Raw genomic sequence first — 22251 nt, 5'->3', positions numbered from 1 at the left:
GGGGGGGGGGGTGTCTGTCTGTCTGTCTGTCTGTCTGTCTGTCTGTGTGTCTGTGTTTTCTTTGAGGCAGGGTCTTCCTATGTAGGGTTAAAAGGCAATTCTACTACATTGGCCTCCAAAATACTAGGACTATAGCTCCTGGCTCCTTGGTTCCAAATTTGAATTCTGTCAAATACCTTTGAGATTTGATAAAAAGTTAATAATAGCAGCACTGCTGTTATCAGGTTTCGTTCACATACTTGGTGTATTTCCACTAAGGATTATCAAATTCAAGGCAATATCATTTGTTCGTGTTTTCTGGGTCATTCTGTAGGAATCCAAGCCTTGGAAAGGGATAACCTCTATCAGAATCGATATATTCTCCAGCTCTCATTTTCACATAAAAACTGAGAATGATATTTTTTTTCCATTCATCTTAACTGAACTTTGTAGGTTCTCAGAATAAAACATAACCTGTATACATCTAGAGCCAATTTGTCATTAACACATAGAATGAAAGGAAGTCTTACCTAGTTTAGCTTAGCAATTCTAAGCTAAGTGAAATTAAGCTGATTTAATCAAGCTTTTAAAACACCAGAGTGAAAGGCATTAGTCCAGAGGATTGTGGGAAAAGCATCAGAACTAGCTTTGTTCAGATGTTGCTCCTCCAGTCTCCAGTGGTTGTTGCTACTAAGAGGGACATGAGAGCTAAAAGCTTGCCTCCTGAGGCTGGGCTTCGGACATTGGGTAGTGACATACTTATTTCTTACAGGGGTGGAGGAGTCTGATATGAAACAAAGAAAAGAAAGAGGAGACGGGATGATACGAGTAAAAAAAATATCAGGCTTGGAACTGGGCATGATGGTACCCTTCCCTGTATAATCTTAGCACTTAAGATGTGGAGTCAAGAGGGAGGGAGTTTGAGGCCAGCCTGGACAACAACAACAACAACAACAACAAAAACCACACTTGATCTTTAGACAAACATTGACATTGGGCAATTAATTGTTCAGTCTCTCTACATTACACTTTGCACAGTGAATCATTTTTCTTCTGTTGGATTGCTATGAGGATTAATGAAATAATCTGTGGAAAGTACTTGGTCCATGGGATTTAAAACACATTGAGACGAATACAGCTACTGGTAGGCAACCATGGGGGCATGTTAGCTGTACCCCCTTCTGGCGGCTCACTGGATCCCTCTGGCAGGCAACCATGGAGGCACATTGGCTGTACCCCCTTCTAGTGGCTCACTGGATCCCTCTGGATGGTTGAGAAATGTAGGAAGCAGCCATTTAGCCTTTTGCAATCAAAAATTGTGTTTAGGACTCAGCTGTCTCTTTGGTGAGTGTGTGCGCACAACCCCACCCCTCCCCAGAACCCAGTTCTGTTCACAGCTCAATGTGGGCATTAGACAAAGGTTTACTTTGTAGGACCGTCTAGCTGGACTAAAACTAAGATATGCAGAAATGTGTGGAACCTCGATAGAACATAAATAAATGGATTATTCTCGGCAAAAACAAAGCCTTTATAGAATATGAATTTGTATGTAAGGCACATAAAGAAGTTCAGCAAAGCATCAGCTTCCATATGACGACAATGATTTCTCAGGTGGGAGGGGACAGTCCCAGGAAAGGTGAGCTAAACTTCTCTACTGCCTTCACATTTTGCACATTTATTTTCTTATTACCTGTGTAATAACAATAATAATGCATTTAAAACCATGTATGCTGAGGCATGGCTATGATCCCAACATCTAGGAGTTAGAGGCCCTTGAGGATCAGGAGTTCAAGGTCATCCTCAGCTAGGTAGTAAGTTCTTGGTAGCTAATCTGGGTTAGAAGAAAGAGACCCTGTCTCAAATCAGTCACACAAAACCACTCAAACTAGAAAAGTCGAAGCCAAGGTCATAGTCCGAGCAGTGAGCATTTAGAATATAGTCTAAATCGGATGTATAGTAAAACAAAGTAGACAGGAATCAAGGAATTTCTCTCCAGGGCTGTCAATGACGCACAAGTCACATTCTGCTGGGCTCGCTGTCCTTGAGGGGCTAGGAGAGCAGGGGGTCAGGGAGATGTCAGACCCAATTGGAAGGCTGAGCCTGGTGAATGGCCTGCTGGACTTCATGGTGTAAATCTCTTTCTCCCTGCAGTTTTTGAGAAGACATCTGTACCCTGTCTCACTCTTTCCAAAACCCAAGGTCTGGGGAAACACTGGCTGAAGTGCATTGGGAAATCATGCTCATGAGCAAAATGCAACCAGATGTCAAGCTAGGATTTCTAGTAGTACATTTTGATGGCAAAGAAAATAAGAAATCATTATAATAAATAAATACATAACTAAATAGTATGTAACAGACACTTGGTTGACTGACAATACCCAGCTGAAAGGGTTCTAAACTCCCCAGGACTGTGAACATAGTTCATTGTTTAGGGATGGGGATGGGGCTTGGGGGGTAGCTTGCATGCTTGGGGCCCAGCACTGTAAAACAAAATACCCTCAATAGCACCAAATAAATTAATTAAGATAGGCATGATGTCATAAGGCTATGAAACTGAGGCAGGAGGATCACTTCAGCCCAGGCATTCAAGACAACCTGATCAATGTAGCTAGAAAAAAAAAAAAAAAAAAAAAAAAAACAGCAAACTTTGGCTAGTTAGTTAGAAGGGAGTAAAGAACTTAAGGACTAAATAAAAGAGTCCTTCCCTTGGAAAGGCATCTTTTGACTATGGGGGAGACCTTAGTAGTGCCTGGAGGACCAAGAAGCTGGGCTGACGTGATTTTTATACAGGCTGCAGACTCTGCTGGGGTCGCCTCAGCTGACACTGGCTGCAGGAGTTAGCATTACTCAGATTCAATGCATATCGTTTGCATTTGGCCATGGGTTTGGGGAGTTCTAAACCAGGATGTCAGAGAGCCTCTGCTGGCACTTCCAGGCTGCTGGCCTACAGCTTGACCCTTTAGTGCAAGGAGGCAGTCCAGCCCAGCCTGTAATTCATTACGTTCTGTTGCCATTTCAGGCGCGGCACACACAGAAAGGCCTGAATGAAGGGAAGGGTGAATGAATGCAGAGAAGCATCTGGATAGAACCACCCGGGCACTAAACAGGACGGGACAACTGGGGGTGGGGGGCGGGGGGTGTGGAGGAGCCTCCTGAAAAATGCCAACCATCAGTCTTCCAACAATCATTCATTTCTTAGTCCCCACTCATGTGTACATTTGCAGAACCACAGACCTCCAGTGTGGCCACTGCAATGAACTGAGTTTATCTGTGAAACAGAGAAAGGTCTATTTATTTACAGCCTGTGACATTACTAACATTATGAATGAAAGTACAAGGAATTTAAACAAATGTATACAGCAGCAGAACCCCCCCCACACACACACCCCATCATAGTTTGGACTATAAAACAGGCTATCCCTATTCTTTTTGGTGAGGGCACATGTGTTAAGCAAAATTGAAGCAACTTGAAATAGAGGGTTTGAGATGTTGGGAGTCCATCATTTTTGTAAAAGGTCACTCTAGTCCTTTCCTGTTTATACCAAAGAGATATTGGCAGGATGAATTTGAGGAGCCAAAGATTGAATCTTCAATGTAACAATTGAAGATGAAAACGCAGCAGGGAGGGAGGAAAGGTGTGGCAAAGTTGAACCCTTCAAAGATAAGGGCGAGGGAGCGACTTAATTAGCCCAGACTAAATTGCTTGCTTTTAACTGCACTCGGGCCAGCTCTCTTTGAAACTGCCTAGTAATCCTGGGCATGGCTTTGATTGAGAAATCTCAGTTCCCATCTTAAACCCATTTGAAGACGTCTCGGCCCAACCCCCTCTTTCAAATGCAACTCCTCTGAGCTCCCCCCTTTCTATCAGTGTCTCCCCTACCCACCTCCCCCAACAAATCTGAATCTCAGCAGGGCCAGCGCTCACCTTGACCACTGACATCAGAAGCTCTGCTTTCACGAAGGGCTTAGTAACAAAACCCGAGGCTTAACCTAGGCAAACCTCCAAAAGCATTTGAGAGAAGCGTAAGAAAACAAAAGCAACAACCATAACCTGGGCTTACCCGCTTCTTAAAAAATTGGAACGCTGAGCATTTCTTGACCGGGAATCCATTCATGTCTTTGTTTACCATCTTCCACAGAAGCGACTTCACAGTTATAGATCCAGGGTGGCACTGGCTTGCTTACTGCATCTGTATCCCGATTCGCCTTCCTAGAGACTGTGAATGAAGACCGAACGGGATGGAGAGGCTAACGGTGCTCAGTTTTTCACTCGCTCATTCTGCTGCGGCAGCGACTGCAGTAACTCGCCCCACTTTCAGAGGCCACCGGCAGTGGCTTTTCTCTTTCCATCACTGCTCTGAAACGTAAACATCATCACAACAGGACCCCGGGGCCGGATGGCGGGATACAGCAAATCTATCCAGAGATGCTCTGGCTGGCGCTCAGGCGGGAGCAAGGTACCGTCCCCGCCCCCAGCTTCCTAGCTGCTCCGGCTGTGCAGGGAGCGAGCGACTCGCTCTGCTCCAGGTGATGCGCTTCTGGAGGCTGCTGGAGGAGAGCTGTTTTTGATTGTGTAGGTTCCAGTGGGAGCTGTAGTTAAGCAGCTGGGGGAAGGAGTAAGAAAGAGCTGAAGCCTGAGGGAGGGAGGGAAGGAGGGAGGGAGAGAGCCTCCTCAGAAAGGCAAACGGAAAGAGAAAGCAAGGCAGGAAGGAGCAAGGATGCATGCATGCATACGTGAGTAAGATCTGGGGATGGTCGGGAGACACAGAAAGCACAGGAGGGCAGCTGACTCCCTTGGGAGGGCCGTTTGAATTAGTTTTCCTTTGCTAAGACTGTGGCAACCAGAGTTTCCTGTAAAACGCAGACCCAATAATGACTCAATGAAGTTCTTCAGATTCCGGTTCTGATACCAAACCCCGGGGGTTGGGGGGGAAGCCATCAAACGTGTTCTTGCTCTATGCAAACCTTGAAAAATAAAATGATGTGCCTGCACAGGTGTAAGAGTGGATGGTCTCTTACTCCATAGGGTCTTCTCTGATGCCCTTCCTTCCGCTGTGATATATAAGGAACAACTGGGAAGGTAAGTGTATCCTTTTCAACAGAGAAGCCGGCAGTAAGAGAAAATCAATGAGCAGACAGTAAGTGTGCAAAACCAACAGGCAGAACCTTGCCCAGACCCTTACCAAAAAATCTAGCTGAATCCATTGAATGCAAAGGAAGTCGTAGTAAGCAAGGATGAGTCTTTTTATATGTCCCAACTTACCCCTGAACCTCCACATAGTGAATTCATTTAATAAAAACATTTAATTATGCATAGTTCATTTCCACTTATGATCTTTGATGTTGATTTTTTATGAGTTTTTTTGCCCCCCCCCCCCCCCCCCCCCCCCCCGTCAGCATATGGCTTTGATCAACTACTTCACCTCCTGGTGTCCTTTGGATGCTGCCGAGTCTATGAGATAGATATACACAACCATTCATTCACTCATTCATTCATTCAATCACTTGTTTGCCATCTCATTTCATTAAAATATAGCATTCAAATCCAAAAACAGTGAGCATTTGCTGGTAGGAAATACAATAGAACTATTCTTAAAAATAATTGTTGATCAAGTGCTTGCATGAAACCGTGGGTAAATAATTGTTGATCAAGTGCTTGCATGAAACCGTGGGTTTGATCCTCAGGACTACAAAAACAAAAACAAACAACAAACAAAAAACAGGCATTGTGGCAACATGGGACTAGAACCCCAGAAGTTGGGAGGTAAAGGTAGGAGGCTCAGAAATTCAATCTTATCCTCAGATAGTTTGAGGCCAGACTGGAACTCATGGGATCCTAGCCAAACCATACCTGAACAGAACAATAACAACAACAAAGCCCATATTGTTACACCATTTATATGGGACACGTGGATTAAATGGGGAAGAGGTGCCTGAATTCCTTTAGAGGATGAGTTTCTATGAGGTGAGATATGGATTAAGTTGTCCAAGATACAAGGATACATTATGTAATCTACAGCATTAGCAGGCTGTGATTTTCCTAAAGGGGACATCTAAAAACACCAGAGAGAACTCTAAGGGAATTATTCTAAGATGAAAGAAATTTTCCCCATCGGGATTATGGTAATGACTACAATGAGAACCAAACTTCATCATGAAACAAAAAAGAATTTGTTTTGCACAGTAAAATTATACCTCAGTAAGTCTCATTAGAAAACAGTGGAGGAGCCTGGCAGTGATGGTGCACGCCTTTAATCCCAGCACTTGGGAGGCAGAGGCAGGTGGCTTTCTGAGTTTGAGGGCAGCCTGGTCTACAGAGTGAGTTCCAGGACAGCCAGGCTGTACTCGAAAAAACAAAAAACAAAACAAAACAAAAACAAACAAAACAAAACAATGGAGGGAGGCAATTCAGCCTTGTTCCTGTTCCTTTCGTCACCATTCCCCACAAAGTGTTATAACAGCCATTTATTGAATGTAGGTGATGTGTGTGTGTGTGTGTGTGTGTGTGTGTGTGTGTGTGTTGCTTTCTAAATAACTAAATATTCTGGGCCCTCAGTTGGATTTCCTGATGTTCTCCTCCATAGACTTGCTTTGGCAGGCTTGCTATGACCTAGGGTGAAGAGGAATGTCTCATAGAGTCTATAAGGGGAGGGGGTAAAGACAAAACTAAAGACTAACCCATCTTTCCTGTCCCCAAATGCCACTTCCAGATGCTGATGCCATAAGCTAGCTCACACTAGACTTTACACAAGGTCCATGAGTGCAATGATGCATACTTTGTGTCACAGGAGAAATGTACATGTTGTGGTTTGAATGGGAGAATAAACAGAGGTCATTCAGATGGAGGAGAAACAGAAAACAGGGGCTCTGAGCAGGTAGAGAGATCCATAATTTAGAGCCATAGTTTGGTCATTACAACAACAACGTGTTTAAACTACACAGTTAGCTGTCTTGGGACAGCAGGGTGTCTCTTCCCTCTTGAACTTTCCCTGTCATATTGAAATCATTAGCAGATAGGCTGTGATGGTTTGTGTATGCTCTGTCCAGCGAGTGGCACTATTAGAAGGTGTGGTCCTGTTAGAATAGGTGTGGCCTTCTTGTAGTAGGTGTGCCACTGTGGGTGTGGGCTTTAAGATCCTCATCCTAGCTGCCTGGAAGCCAGTCTTCTGCTAGCAGCCTTCATCTATGTAGATGTAGAACTCTCAACTTCTCCTGCACCATGCCTACCTAAATGCTGCCATGTTCCTGCCTTGGATGATAATAGATCGAACCTCTGAACCTGTAAGCCAGTACCAATTAAATGTTGTCCTTATAAGAGTTGCCTGGGTCGTGGTGGCTATTCACAGCTAAGACATAGGCCCACTACCACCTCTATTTACTACGTGTCTGTCTTGGCAGCCTCAATCCAAACACTTTAAAAAGAAGTACAGGGTAGAGCTGGGCAGTGGTGGCATATGCCTTTAATCTCAACACTTGGGAGGCAGAGGCAGGCAGATTTTCTGAGTTTGAGACCATCCTGGCATACAGAGTGAGTTCCAGGCCAGCCAGGGCTACACAGAGAAACCCTGTCTTGAAAAAAAAAAAAAAGTTCAGAGAAGTTACAGGGTGGTTCTTGTTTTATCTATCTATTTACCCATTTCTTTGTTATTTCTTGCAGTGTTGGAGATCGGATGTGATACTTCATGCATCCTAGACAAATGCTGTACTGTTGAGTTGTATTTTCCTCCTCTTCCTTCTTCTTTCTTTGTTTTGAGGCAGTATCTCACTAGGTTGTCTCTGACCTCGTAACTCGTTCAATGATCCAGGCAGGACTAGAATTTGAGATCGTCCTGTCTCAGCCTTCTAGGCTGCCGGAATTAATGATTGGACTACCAGGCCTGGATGGTTTGTTTGTTTGTTTTTTCTTTCTGTTTTTAAAGATGTAATTTTTGCCCAGTGTTGATATCATCCTGGTTCCTTGTGCATTCTGAGGCTGGGGGTGACAACATGACTTCCTTTGGGACAGGCTAGTTGGACCATTGCTTAAGGCTTGAGGGCACAGTTTCCTAAGAGTGGGGAAAAGTATTGTTTGTTTGTTTGTTTGTTTGTCTGTGCATGTGTGTATCTGAGGAAGCCAGAAGATGTTGTTGGATCCTCAGGAGCTGGAGCTACAGGCAGTTGTGAGCCACTCTGTATCGGCACTGGGAATTGAACTTAGGTTCTTGGAAGTGCTCTAAGCCATTGAGCCATTGAACCAGCCCCTCTTTCTTCCCTCTTCTTTAATTTTCTTTTCCCCTTCCTTCCTTCCTTCCTTCCTTCCTTCCTCCCTCCCTTCTTTCTTTCTCAAAACTGAATAGATAGTAGATTTATCTATCTGAGAAAGAGCCAAGAGGCTCCAGGAAGGAAATAATACCCCCAATTGTTTCTCTCTTTTATTTATTTATTTATTTATTTATTTATTTATTTATTTATTTAGGTTTTTCAAGACAGGGTTTCTCTGTGTAGCCCTGGCTATCCTGGAACTCACTCTGTAGACCAGGCTGATCTTGAACTCAGAAATCTGCCTGCCTCTGCCTCCTAAGTGATGGGGTTAAAGGTGTATGCCACCACTGCTTGCCCAATCGTTTCTTATAGCAAAATAGTCCATGATTTTATTAAATTAATGAGTTGACTTCCCTCTTTTTATCACAAAATATTACTTGTTCAATTTTGTGATTTTGACACACCGTGGAAATGGCTGGGTGCAGTAGGCAATGGTTTTTCAAATTAATTCAATAAGAAGACACCCATGACCCCTGGCACTGGGCTCTGGGAGGGAATCATTAGCCCCCTGAGCATGTGAGATGGATGCACAGCTCGGGTCCCATCCTCTGTGCTGTGCTCTGGTAACAGTCGCTGGCCCTCCTCTCTCCTCATGTCTCCTTTAAGTCTTATGACACTGTTTTCCCTGCTTTCTAATTGAATGTCTAATTTGTAGCATCTAAATGTTAACAAAGAATACCCAAAACTTCATTTGATCTTTTTCCTCTCTCACTTTTTATGGTGTGTGGTGTACATACATGGATGGTAGACACCAGATGTATTTGCTCTATTATTTTTTTACCTTATTTTTAATTTTAAAATACTTTCTTTGACAATTTCAAGCATATCTACAACGTGTTTTGGTCATGCTCACCCCAACTCTGTCCCTACCCCAGACTCCACCAACATGTACCCTGCCCACCTTTCTTTCTGTCCACATTATTATTGTTATCTTTGCTTTATTATTATTAGTCTAAGACAGGATCTCACTATGTAGCCCTGGCTAGCTTGGAACTTGATGTGTATACAAAGAGATCTCCCAAGGGCTAGGAGTCAAAGTGTGCTCCACCACCTGGCTTCTCCACCCTAGTTTTAGAGGCAAAGCCTTTACCTGTACTGCCTGGTTTTGCGCATCAACTTGATACAAGTTAAAGTCATCAGAGAGGAAGGATCCTCAGCTGAGGAAATGCTTCCATGAGATTCAGCTGTAAGGCATTTTCTCTGTTATGGGGGAGGGACCAGCCTATGGTGGGTGGTGCCATCCCTGGGCTGATGGTCTTGAGTTCTATAAGAAAGAAGGCTGAGCAAGCCACAAGAAGCAAGCCAGTTGTGATGGCTCAGCGGGTAAGAGCACTGATTGCTCTTCCGAAGGTCCTGAGTTCGGATCCCAGCAGCCACATGGTGGTTCACAACCACTCGTAATGAGATCTGAAGACAGCTACAGTGAATTGGGCTAGAGTGAGCAGGGCCAGAGCAAGTGGGCCAGCAGAGGTCCTGAGTTCAATTCCCAGCAGCCACACACATGATGGCTTACAGCTATACAGTGTACTCATACACATAAAATAAATAAAATAAATCTTAAAAAAAAAAAAAAAGAAGCAAGCCAGTAAGCAGCACCCTTCCATGGTTTCTGCATCATTGCATGACTCCAGGATTCTGCTCTGTTTGAGTTCCTGTTCTTCAATAATGAGCAGCAATATCAAAGTGTAAGCCAAATAAATCCTTTCCTCCCCAACTTGCTTTCGGTTGTGGGGTTTCACTGCAGCAATAGAAACCCTAAGACAGTCTCATACTGGATCTGAAGCCCATCAGTTAGCTAAGACTGGCTAGGCAGAGCCCATGCCTCATCTTCCTGTCTCTGACTCTCCAGTCCTGAGATCACCCACAAATGACATTGTTTCTGTGGATTCTGGGAATTCACACTCAGGTGCCCATGCTCACACAGCCTGTACTCCCTGACCCCTCCCCCCAGCTTCCCATTTGCTTTCTTACAGTTTATCTAGTCTCCCTGCTGGGGAGACTATTATGTAAATTATAACACAAACAATAAATAAAGGAACTGTGTGGCACTGATCACATTATATACCCAGAATTGTATGGACTGTCAATTTTTCTTCAACCACTGAACCCATTTTTTTCATCTGTAGAATAATAGTAATGAATGCTTCTCCACCTGCCTAGGAAGGTAACTGTCAGTAGTAAATTATATGTGAAGGGCTTTGTCCCTGTTTGCAAAATTCTCAATAAATCTATCCTTTTGATCTTAATCAAACAAGAGACATACATCACTATAATGTAGAAACTCCTTACAGACTTAGAGAGTATCAGCATGTGATACATTTACATTTTGAATGGGGGAGAGGGCATGGGGAGGAGGAGACAGAGACAAACAGAAAGATCCAGACAGAAAGACACAGATTGAAACATCAAGATCCTTCAGCTTCACTAATTACCAATATACTGCTTACTGATACTTGCTCATTTTCCTTTCAAAACTATTACTACATTTGTCCACTCACATGTTTGTTCCTTGGGCTAGGTTATCCCAAGAGCCATGTGTAGCCAAGACTGTTGACTATAGTGTCTGGCCCTGTTTTCTTCATATGACAGGGCCTTCCTCATATCATTGGAACCTCTGGGAAGCCAAACTTTTGCACAGTGGCTCAGACCTCCAGTTGAAACTGTCTTGGTGAAAGGGGCAGAAGTTAAATAACATCACATCCTCTATGCTGAAGGAGGTGATTCAAGCAAACCCACAGTCAATGGAACAAGATACCCTCACCTGTCCATGGGAACATAACTGAAGAATTTCGAGTAGTATTTTAAAATTGGCACACTCAAATACATACCCATAAGTAGGTACAGATATGTGCACACATATGTGTATTAAATCTGTATGCAGTGCCCTGTAATTCTTACAATAATTCAATTGCTCAGAAGCATATTTTTGGGCAATTTTGGCTTGCCCAGGGTCACAGATCTAGTAAGAAGCAGAGGCAGGATTCAGGTACCTCACAAGCTAGTCCTACTAAGCCACTTAAAAGGATACTCCATTTGTTTTGAAGTTTATATTGCCATTCCAAAAATTTTTGAGTTAGTATCAGTATGTATGATTTCCTAGAAAATTACACACACACACGAATTTTGTTCGATTTAAATAAGCACAGTTTACAAAACAGAAGCAGCCCAGGCAGACTGAGTTTCAAGTTGAACACAATCATCTTGAGAGATTTATTCATCGTAAGGCATATTTTTCTAGAATAATAGGATGAAAACCCGTGGGTGGTTCTTTGTGTTTTTTTCTGGGGCTGCCGTCAGTGGTCATGTCTGTCCAGCTCACTCTTCCTTCCCTAGAAGCAGCAGCTGACTCAAATTATCTGAGAAATTAGCTCAGCTCTGTGTGGTGTGGCACACATAAAAGACATGGCCACAGATCCCATGTACAGGGCAGAGAAGGCAGAACTGGGGTCTCTCCTTTCTCTCCAGTGCCTGTCATTTGATACATGTCACAACAGACTATTCTATCCCCCACACAGCAACCCTCTCACACGAGAGTTCATTTATGCTGAACATGGATAAATAGCTAGTGTACACCTTTGTACAAGTCAAGTTGAAACTGTAACCTTCTGCCACATTATAGAGAAAATTTCCTGTTGATCTTATTGAAGCACAGTTATCCTTCAGAGTCTCATCGGCACACACATGCATCAGGGGTAAGGCTGCAACATGTGAATGTGCTGATGTGGCCCGGCTGAGCTCATGATCCTTATTTCATCATGTGACACTATTTCCAGCACTGATGCACTCTCGACTGTCAAACAAATGCTGGGTAATAGAAGGTTTTCAAAGTTCATGTAAACCCATCTGACTAAACTGATAGAACTTCTACGCAAAACTCTTAAATTTATAAGAACAAAAACAATCACCTAATAGAAAAAATTTATAACCCAGGCTGTCCTCCACATTGTTTTATAGGCCCGACTATCCTTGAATTCTTGATTCTCCCAACTCACCCTCCTGAATGTCAAGATTACAAAAACCATCACTTTGCCCAGATGACAAGTGACTTAAGAGAAAAAGCTTATAGGAGTTTTAAAAAAATCAGAAGAACAAAAATAAATTTGAGTAAATATATGTACATGAGATGCATTCAAAGGTAGCGAGACTTAGAAGAAATAGTTACTTTTATATAGTTCAGTGGATATGAATATTTATGAAAACAACTGAGCAATATTTATGCAAAATGAAAATATGTTTGCTACTGACTCGGCACTCTTCCTTTGTAAGCTAGGCATGGAGGTACACACGAGTGATGCCTTGTGTGCACCTCCATCCCTCAGGGGACTGCTCCAGGACTGACAAGGGTTCCAGGCCAGCCTGGGTTATAGTGTGAGACCCTGTATCAACAAACAAAAGCAAAGCAAAACAACAACAACAACAACAAAAATCAAAACTTGTACCTCTTAGAATAAAGTCTTTGAAGAGATAAGCACTCACATGTGATGCTTCATATAAGAATGTTTGCTGCAAGACAGTTACACAGCAAGAATTTGGGAAGACAGAAGCATGGTGAAATTAATTGTGCAACCATACTAAAATCTCTCTCTCTCCTCATTCTGTCTCTCCCTGTCTGTCTCTCTTTCTGCTTCTGTCTCTTTCTCTCCTCTCCCTGTCTCTGTCTCTGTCTCTCTTTTTATGGAGAGAGAGAATATCATGTAGCTCAGGTTGATTTTAAACTTGCTGAAGGCAGCCTTGAACTCCTGATCCTCCCTCCTCAACATCCATGTACTGGAACTATAGGGCTCCACCACTACCCCAACTCAGTTTATACAAATCTTAAAACTTTCGTTATGGGCTGGAGTGAGCAGGGCCATATAATAAGTAAATAAATCTTTTATTATGTATTGTTGCTATGTATGGCTTGAAAGTGCCACAGCACACCACCACCACTCCCCACAACCCTGCCAAGGATGCTACAAAACTGATACCCGCTGTGGCAGAAAGGAAAGAAATGGGGAGGCCTTTAAAGATGCTTAGGGTTTGAGCCCTCTGCTCCGAATGGATTGGTGCCACCTTCCCAGGAGTTAGACAGTTCTTGAGAGAGTGTTACTATAAAGTGAGCCTGCCTCTTGTGTTTTATTTTTCTGATACCTGTTCACTTTCCAGCTTCCACAGCCCTGTTACAATGAAGCACAAAGCCAGTACCAGATGTCAGGCAAGTTGCTGGAGCCATGCTCTTGAATTCCAGCTCCCAGAGCCATAAGCCTAAACAAACTATTCTGTATAAATCACTGGGATTCAGGTATTTTGTTATGCCAATAAAAATAAACTACTTACAAGCTTTCCTAATTATTTTTAGGAAAAATAAGTCATTCTAGTTCATAAAATACATAGAGATGAGAATAAATGAAGAGGTACACACCCAAAGGTTAACTCAATTATTTCAAGAGACAAATGGAGGATTCTACAATATCATAGTTATTAAAGTATGTATTATTGCAAAATATCAAAGTGCTGAAGTTTATATATATATGTATACACATGTATCTATATGGTATGTTGTATGTATGTGAGTTACCATTTTCATATATAACATATATGAAATAAATATTATATATATAAATAGTCACACTGTAGCCTCAGACTGCCTTAAATGTAGTGGTCCTCCTGTTCTGCCCGTCTATGTACCCCTGGACTGGACTTGCCCCTCTATTTGAAAGCTTTCATTCATTCACCCTCAACCATGTTTTGTAAATCTTGGGTACAAAGTATGGCATCAGAAAATTTACAGAGTAACATTTAACAACAGCTGGCATCTAGAACTAACAATGCTGGAGAGGAATTTAAGGACCCTCTAAGTCCACCCCTCACTGCGCAGGTGACAGAGACAGAGACTGCCTATGTAGTAGAAGACCACCTCAATCTGAATTTGCCCCCTGAGTGCTAAGAAAACAGGTTCCTGCCACCATCCTTCAAGACTTTTGATGAGACTTCTTGAAAGTCTTGAAACTAAATTTATATTATATTTATGTTTTTTAAAAATTAGTATATATTATATTTTATTTATGCATTATATAACATATAATGTATACGTGTTTATACATTTGAAAGTCCATTCTACCCCATATATGTATGTATTCCAAATGTAATGGCAAAATATATGTGTGTGCCTGAGTGTAGATATGTGTATCATGTTCGTGAAGGAGCCTGAGGAGGTCTGAGGAAGCATAGGATGCCCCGGAACTGAAGTTACAGATAGTTGTAATCCACCATGTTGGTGCTGGAACCAAGCCCAGGTCTTCTATAGGAGCAGCAGGCGCTATTTTCTGTAAAGACTTACCGCGGGGCTAGGGCTGCAGTTCAGCAATAAAGATCACTTAGGAGGGGCAGGGCCTCAGTCCCAGCAGAACAAAGCAAAACAAAACAAAACAAAGCAACACTTGAATCAATCTCTACCTACCTACCTACCTACCTACCTACCTACCTACCTACCTACCTACCTATCTACCTACCTATCTACCTACCTACCTACCTATCTACCTACCTACCTACCTACCTATCTACCTACCTACCTACCTATCTACCTACCTACCTACCTACCTATCTGCCTGCCTGCCTGCCTGTCTGTCTGTCCTAACATTCTGAAGAGAAGGGAGCTCTTTGGAACATTTTCATGCAACCCTAAAACATCTGTATTACAAAAGGTCAGACCTAAAAATGGTTGACTATATGTTATTCTTTTCATTTTCAGCCCTGCCCCCATGTCATCTTGTCATTGGCTAGGAGCAAGAAGACCCGCTTATTCATTCCTGTTTAAACTACTTATCAAGCCTGAAATGTTTATCTTTAATTTTTAATATAGAGTTTTACTCAAGAGTCTTGCCTAAAATTTCTTCTCAGATTTAGATGAACAGACTATCAAAACTTTAGCATTTTGGGGTAGTTTAAAATACACTTAGAGTAAAATACTCCTTTAAAGTTTTAGTGTGTGTGTGTGTGTGTGTGTGTGCGTGTGTGTGTGTGTGTGTGTGTGTGCGTGAATGTACTATGGTCTGGCTGGTATGGGAGGAGGTCAGAGGAAAACTTGTGGGGGTCTGCCACCTTTCTGTGGCTTCTGGGGTTTGAACTCGGGCTGCGGAGCTTGCACAGAGACAGCCTGGACTGACTGAGACATCCTTCCTCCTCCTAAATCAATTTATTTATTTTGTGTATTTATGTTAAAGTTTATTTAATGTCTGGGAGCTAGGCAGAGGCACATGTGTGCAGGTGCCCACAAAAAAACAAAAACAAAACAAACAAACAAAAACCAGAAGAGGGCATTGGATCCCTTAGAGCTAGGGCTATAAACAGTCATGAGCCACCCAACATGGATGCTGGGAACCTATCTTTGGTCCTCTGAAAAAGCAGTAAGCACTCTTAATCACTGAGCCATCTCCCGGGCCTCCAAATGTGTCCTGCTTTTATAATGAAATGGACTATTCAAAGTTTTCAAAGTTTAATGCACATTTATGGTTTTTTGATAGCCATTCTTTATGGTGAACAAACATGAAGTCTTCAGGAGAAAGGGAAGGTCTCACATAAAGCGTCCCTTTATTTTTCAGGCACACAAGCCAAGCTGAATTTATTCAGATGGCTCCAAATATTCCATGGCTATGTGGGTGAGGAAGGAGAAATAGTGTAAATAAGAGTCAAAGTTATATCTCTTTATCTCAACAATTCAATATGCATATTCAAGCCAGCCCAGTATTATCAACAAACAGTGACTTATCAGACTGGGAGCCACGCATATAGTTTACTGGTTGAGTGTGATAACTGGTGGGATCTGAGAATGTCTTCACTAGAAGCCTTCTATGTATACAGCACTCTGTTTAACCCTTCTAGATACCCTCTCCATTGTTAGATAACAGCTTGCCTAGTACCCAAGAAGCATTAGGGTCAATCCCCAGCCTCACATAAACCACGTACAGAGCCACATGTCTATGTCTCAGCTCTTGGAAGGTGGAAGTATGACAATCAGGAAAGAGTTCAAGACTATCTGCTACATAGTGAGTTTGAGGCCAAGCTGGGCAACACAAAACTCTATACAAAAGAAAAACTGAGAAGAGGGAACCTAGTACCCTACACGGCTGTTGTTGATATCTGAAAACATCTGTAGGAGATGTTTGTTGATAGCAGTGGCTCCTTATAGTCCTTAGGGACTAGAAGGGAGGAAGGTCTTTGACTAACTCTTGGACGCTGGACAGAGCAGTCATTGGGCTGCGGACCTAGTTTCCACAGGAATCTGGGGAAGTTAACTAAAGTAGCCATTTGTAGGTCAGAATTGCTTTATGTTTTATCTTTTGAAAAGATAGAAAGTTACTTCAAACTCTGAAGGCTCCAAAGCCACTCGAGTGTTCACACTGGAGCAACATGCCTCCTTCGCCTTGCACTCCAAGACACCAAGTTTGGTTCCTGCTCTTGAGAGCTGTAACCTAGTTATTCTTCTGCTGCTTCTGGCACTTCCCCACTCATGCCAGATGGACCAACACAGGGCGTCAATGGAGAGAGACGAGCCACGGGATCATGCTGGAGGCAGGAGCTTAGATTGATTCTAGGAGAGCCTCTGTAAGAATGATATTACATGAAATATTCAATGGCACACACTCTATCGTGAGTCCCGTTCAGTGTCAGGCTCTTCAGAGGAATTTCTCATTAAATCCCTGCATCTTTGAAAGCAGAATGTTATCTGCATTTGTAGATGGCAGTGTTGCTATGGCAAGACAAGTCCAGAGGCAACAAGACTCTTCAATAGGCTGCTCTCCTCTCCAGTTTTGATAAGATAACCCCTTGGCCTGAGGATACAGATACACAGTTCAAAAGCACCTGTCTTATTCTTTATGCACACATGGTGTGTGCTATGCACCACATATTGGCAAATGACACTCTTCCTTGCTTCAGAGGTAGGCAGGAAATTTACCTAGAAATTTCAGAGTTATGTAATGAGAATGACTGTGGTGGCAGAAGCACGGGGTGTTCATGAGCTCTGAGCCACCAAAACCTTCAGCTTTGAGGATGCAGAATAAGTTGACCAGATATGAGTTGGGTTTTTTTGTTTGTTTGTTTTGTTTTGTTTTGCTTTGAGACTGTCTTTTTTCTGTAGTCCTGGCTGTCCTGGACATCACTCTGTAGATGAGGCTGGCCTCAAACTCAAAGATCTGTCTGTCTGCCTCTGATTCCCAAGTGCTGGGATTAAAGGCCTCCAAATATGAATTTTAATTGAAAACAATTAGAGATGGAGTCTTACTATGTAGCCTCAGCTAGTCTCAAACTCCTAAGCAATTTTCCCTCCTTCGCCTCCTATATAGCTATAATTATAGATATAACCCCAGGGTCTTAGGGTTTTATTACTATGAAGAAACACTGTGACCAAGGCAACTCTTGTAAAGAAAAATATTTAATTGCTACTAGCTTAGAGTTTCAGAGGTTTAGTCCATTATCATCATGGCAGGAACATGGCAGCATCTAGGCAGACACATCTAGGCTGAAGAAGGGCCTGGGAGTTCTACATCTTGATCTGCAGGCAGCAGAAGACTGTATGTGCATGGAGTGGAGCTTGAACATATATAAGAGCTCAAAGCCTGCCCCCACAGAGATACATTTCTTCCAACAAGGCCATATGTACTCTGAAAAGACCATCCCTCCTAATAATGCCACTTCCTATGGGCCAAGCATTCAAACCCATGAGTCTGTGGGGACCATTCCTATTCAATCCACCACACCTGGTACCCTTCAAAAACTGAAAATTTAACTGTGAAAGTATGGAAGCATACAGTTGTGCCTGGAAGCTAAACTCTCGTGTTAGACACTTCAGTTCTTGGTCCTGCTGTCCACTAGCAATGATGTCATGCAAATTCCTTGAAAATCTCCCCTGTAGGTTTTCTCTTCTGAAAATGGAGCTAGAAATAGTTTCTGTCTGTTATGATTTGGATACGAGTTCTCCCTCCTACCAAGAACCAAAACAGAACCAAATAATCCTGTCAAAGGCCTGTTATTCAGCTGCGAGGATGCTAACATAGCCAAGAGACCAATCTCCTGATAAACTCATAACTTCCTGGCATTATTGAGATTGATGGAAAGCTTTGGAGGTAGAGTCTAACTACAGGAAATAGGTGCCTCTCTGCTGCTCTGTTTCCTCCGTACCAGCTAAGCAGTCCCTGTCACACACTCATGCTCATCTGCATCCCTCTGGTCTCAACATGGCTCCAGTCAACTTTGGAGTGAAACCTCTGGACTGCCACTCAAAATATACCCTTCTTCCTTTGAAATTGTTTTTCACAGCTATGGGTTACAACAGCAGAAAGCTGAAAAATGTACTACCTCAGCATTGCAGTGAAGATGGAAATAAATTAATATATGAACATTTAAACAATAGCCACCTATAGTAAGTCCAATGTGTAATCTGCTCATTGCTGTAGGAACTGGGAAGAGAATACAGTTGCGAATGCAAATATATGACATGCTATAGGAACCAATGTTAAGGGCAACCACAGTGACCAAGTAACTGGTATTTTTTGGTATCTTCTCTTATGTGTATGTGAATGCAGATACCCTCAGGGGCTAGAGGCATCTGATGCATCTGCAATTCAAGTTACAGGCTGATGTGAGTGCTGGACCTGAGCTCAGGCCCACTGCTGGAGCGGCATACCACTCTCAACACCCACACCCACCCCCATCCCTGTGCCCAGCCAGCTCTGCAGCCCCAGGCAGTCGGAATTCTGAAATTTTGCTTACTAGATGGTTTCTCCTTGTCCTTCATTTCACTGATGCTTCAACTGGGTTGTCATAGGAGAGCAACTGAGGTGCAGGTGGTGATCTGAACAGGAACCTGTCACTCAGCTCCAGCTGTACTGTCCTGGTGCCAGGTCCCTGTCATTCCAAGGGAAGCTGCTTGTGGTGGTTAGAACATGCTTGGCCCAGGGAGTGGCACTACTAGGAGGTGTGGCCTTGTTGGAGCAGGTGGGTCACTGTGGATATGGGCTATAAGACCCTAATCCTGGCTCCTTGGAAGCCAGTCTTCTCCTGTTTGCCTTCAGAACAAGATGTAGAACTCTCAGCTCCTCCTGTACCATGTCTGCCAGGATGCTGCCATGCTCCCACCTTGATGATAATGAACTGAACCTCTGAACCTGTAAGCCAGCCCCAATTAAATGTTGTCCTTATAAGAGTTGCCTTGGTCATAGTGTCTGTTCACAGCAGTAAAACCTTAACTAACTAAGATACTGCTAAATCTTATGTACATATAAATTCCAAGGTTAAAGAGTATATGTGATTTGTAGGTTGAATTTGTAGCCTTTGAAGTCTCTTTTAGGCTTTCTTCTAACTTTGGGCTATTGATAAAGTAGTTTTTTCTTTCACATTCTTCAAAAAGGATAAAAGAAAAAAAAGAAATAGGCAGAGTGTGGAGCCAACTTGAGATGAGTTACATTTTCACCAAGTCCAGGCCTTTGGATGATGAGCAGTGGCAGCTTTGCTATGTAGTGTAGCCTGGATCAGGGCCCCCTCAAGCCCAGAAATCCATGAGCGTGAGTCTGTGTTGGAAAGTAAGAGGAAATATCAGATGGTGACATTTAGCACACTTCCAATGCCGTGGGACAATTCAGAGCTGTTCCCCAAGTCAATGACTATTTTCAGTGTCATTCAGATTCTTTTTAAATTTACTTTTAATTTTATGCTTTAATCTTTTTTTACAGTCCAGTCTTTATCTCTCTCCTGGTCTGCCCTCTGACTGTTCCCTATCCCATACCTTCTTTCCTGCCCCCCATCTTTCCCCCCACTTGTCTCCAAGAGGATTTCCCCCCACCCCCACTCCACCAGACCTCTCCACTCCCTGGGGTTTCCAGTCTCTTGAGGGCTAGGTGCATCTTCTGTCACTGCGTACAGACTAGGCAGTCCTCTGCTGTATATGTGTTGGTGGCCTCATATCAGCTGGTGTTTACTGCCTGGTTGGTGGCTCAGTGTCTGAGAGATCCGGGGGCCCAGGTTAGTTGAGACTGCTCTCGTCCTATAGGGTTGCCCTCCTCCTCAGCTTCTTCCAGCTTTTCCCTATTTCAACCACAGGGGTTACCAGCTTCTGCCCATTGGTTGGGTGTAAATATCTGCATCTGAGTCTTTCAGATGCTTGTTGGGTCTTTTGGAGGGCAGTCATGTTAGGCTTCTGTTTGTAAGCATACCATAGCATCAGTAATAGTGTCAGGACTTGGGGCTTCCCCTTGAACTGGCTTCCAATTTGGGTGGGTCACTGGTCCTCCTTTCCCTCAGGCTCTTCTCCATTTTTGTCCCTGCAGTTCTTTTAGACAGGAAGAATTCTGGGTCAGAGTTTTTGACTATGGGATGGCAACCCCGTCCCTCCACTTGATGCCCTGTTTTTCTACTGGAGGTGGACTCTACAAGTTCCCTCTCCCCACTGGTCATTCAGATTCTTATTGTTGCATATGCATATTCCACGTGTATATGAAAAGAGCCAAATTCAGTTTAAAAGGCATAACAGTTATCAATAACTGCCACCAAATATAACAGTTGAGGCCATGGTTTCAACCAACAACCACTTGGCAACTCTGTGTTAAGCATTTGCTGAGTACTGCCCTCTCTGTTGCCCCTCCTTCATCTGGCCCTCCTGGTCACAAGCAGTGGGGATGCAATGTGCAGCAGTGAAGGCAAGCAGGGTTGGCAGGGGTGTCAGGGTATGTGCAGCTCTGAACAAAGCTCCATGTCCTTGTCACATATGCCAACTGAAAAGGTCATTCTCTTCTGATACTGGTTTTCTTTCCCTCTTTGTGTACATTCTTTGTGTTATACATGAATGTTTTCTGCACTCCTGTAGGTTATATAGACTACTTATTGTAAGGCTAAGTCATTCATATAAAGGATTTAAAACACAGCTAACAATCACATCTCATCATCCATGTAAACATTTTCCAGAACTTTCTCTTCTTTGCTTTTTAAAAAGATGTGTGATTCCTACTTTAGCCTATTTTTCTTCTTAAAAAAAGAACACTTTTATTTATCTGTTTTGTGCTTGTTCACATGTGTGTATGCACATGGATATGGAGGTCAGAGGTCAACCTGTGAGAGTGGTTATTTCCTGGGGCTTGAACTGGTGTCTTGGGATTTGGCACTAGGTTTCCTTATTTGTAGAGTAATGGCATCTTGGTGGCCTATTTCTGTGATAGTAAACAAGGTATGTGTGTGTTTGTCTTGGATATTATTTTTTCCATTTCTGTGATGAAACCTCAAGACCAGGCAACTTATAGAAAGAAGGTTTGTTTGTTTGTTTGTTTGTTTTGGAGGGAGGGCTTACAGTTCCTTAGCAGGAAGTGTGGCAGCAGTCAGGCATGGTAACTGGATCAGTAAGCCAAGAGCTTGAATCTGAAACCACAATGAGAAGCAGAGAATGCATTGGGAATGGTGTGTAGCTTTTGAAACCTCAAAGCTGGATCCCAGTGGCATACCTCTTGCAGCAAGGCCACACATCCTAAAATCTACTTAAACAATCCCACCAATTAGAGATGAGGAATTCAAATGCCTAAGACTACGGAGGAACATTCCAATTCAAATGACCACATCTCATTTTTGAATCAAGGTCTTTCCATGTAGCTCATACTGGTCTTAAATTTCTGCCTGAGTCTCCTGATTGCTAGGATTACAGGCATACACTATCACACTAGACAACACAGGGCTTTGCAATTCCATTCAATATTAGGTTCCTCTGGAAGAGGAGAATCAATAGAACACACACACACACACACACACACACACACACACACACACACACAGAGTCTTTCACATGCTAGGTAAACACTCTACCAATGAGCCACACCCCAAACCCTCTATTTACTTTTGACTATGGTCTCACTAAGTTATCTAGACTGGCCTTGAATTTACTTAACATATTTTTCTTTAAAAAAAAAAAAAACAACTTTTATTGATCTGCTTTTTGTTTGTTCACGTTTGTTC

At 42.9% G+C, this 22251-nt stretch overlaps 1 protein-coding gene and 1 non-coding gene across 2 annotated transcripts in view; one reads left to right on the top strand and one right to left on the bottom strand.

Annotated features, from left to right (window-relative positions):
- Positions 1–4602, bottom strand: part of Sgk1 (serum/glucocorticoid regulated kinase 1) — a 124314-nt gene extending 119712 nt beyond the window's left edge. The window contains exon 1 of the mRNA XM_031380570.1: positions 4041–4602. Within this exon, the coding sequence (XP_031236430.1) occupies positions 4041–4109 (69 nt within the window). The 5' untranslated portion in view covers positions 4110–4602. The remainder of the gene's footprint in view (positions 1–4040) is intronic.
- Positions 4603–7908: 3306 nt separating this feature from the next.
- On the top strand, positions 7909–8017 carry LOC116097974. The gene has a single exon (XR_004121635.1). It is a non-coding gene; the product is annotated as a small nucleolar RNA SNORD23 (small nucleolar RNA).
- Positions 8018–22251: the final 14234 nt, after the last annotated feature.

Source organism: Mastomys coucha, unplaced genomic scaffold (genome assembly GCF_008632895.1).
Source record: "Mastomys coucha isolate ucsf_1 unplaced genomic scaffold, UCSF_Mcou_1 pScaffold2, whole genome shotgun sequence".
NCBI lineage: Eukaryota > Metazoa > Chordata > Mammalia > Rodentia > Muridae > Mastomys > Mastomys coucha.
The sequence above is the reverse complement of the archived record's forward strand: the minus strand, read 5'-3'. Positions and strand labels throughout refer to the sequence as shown.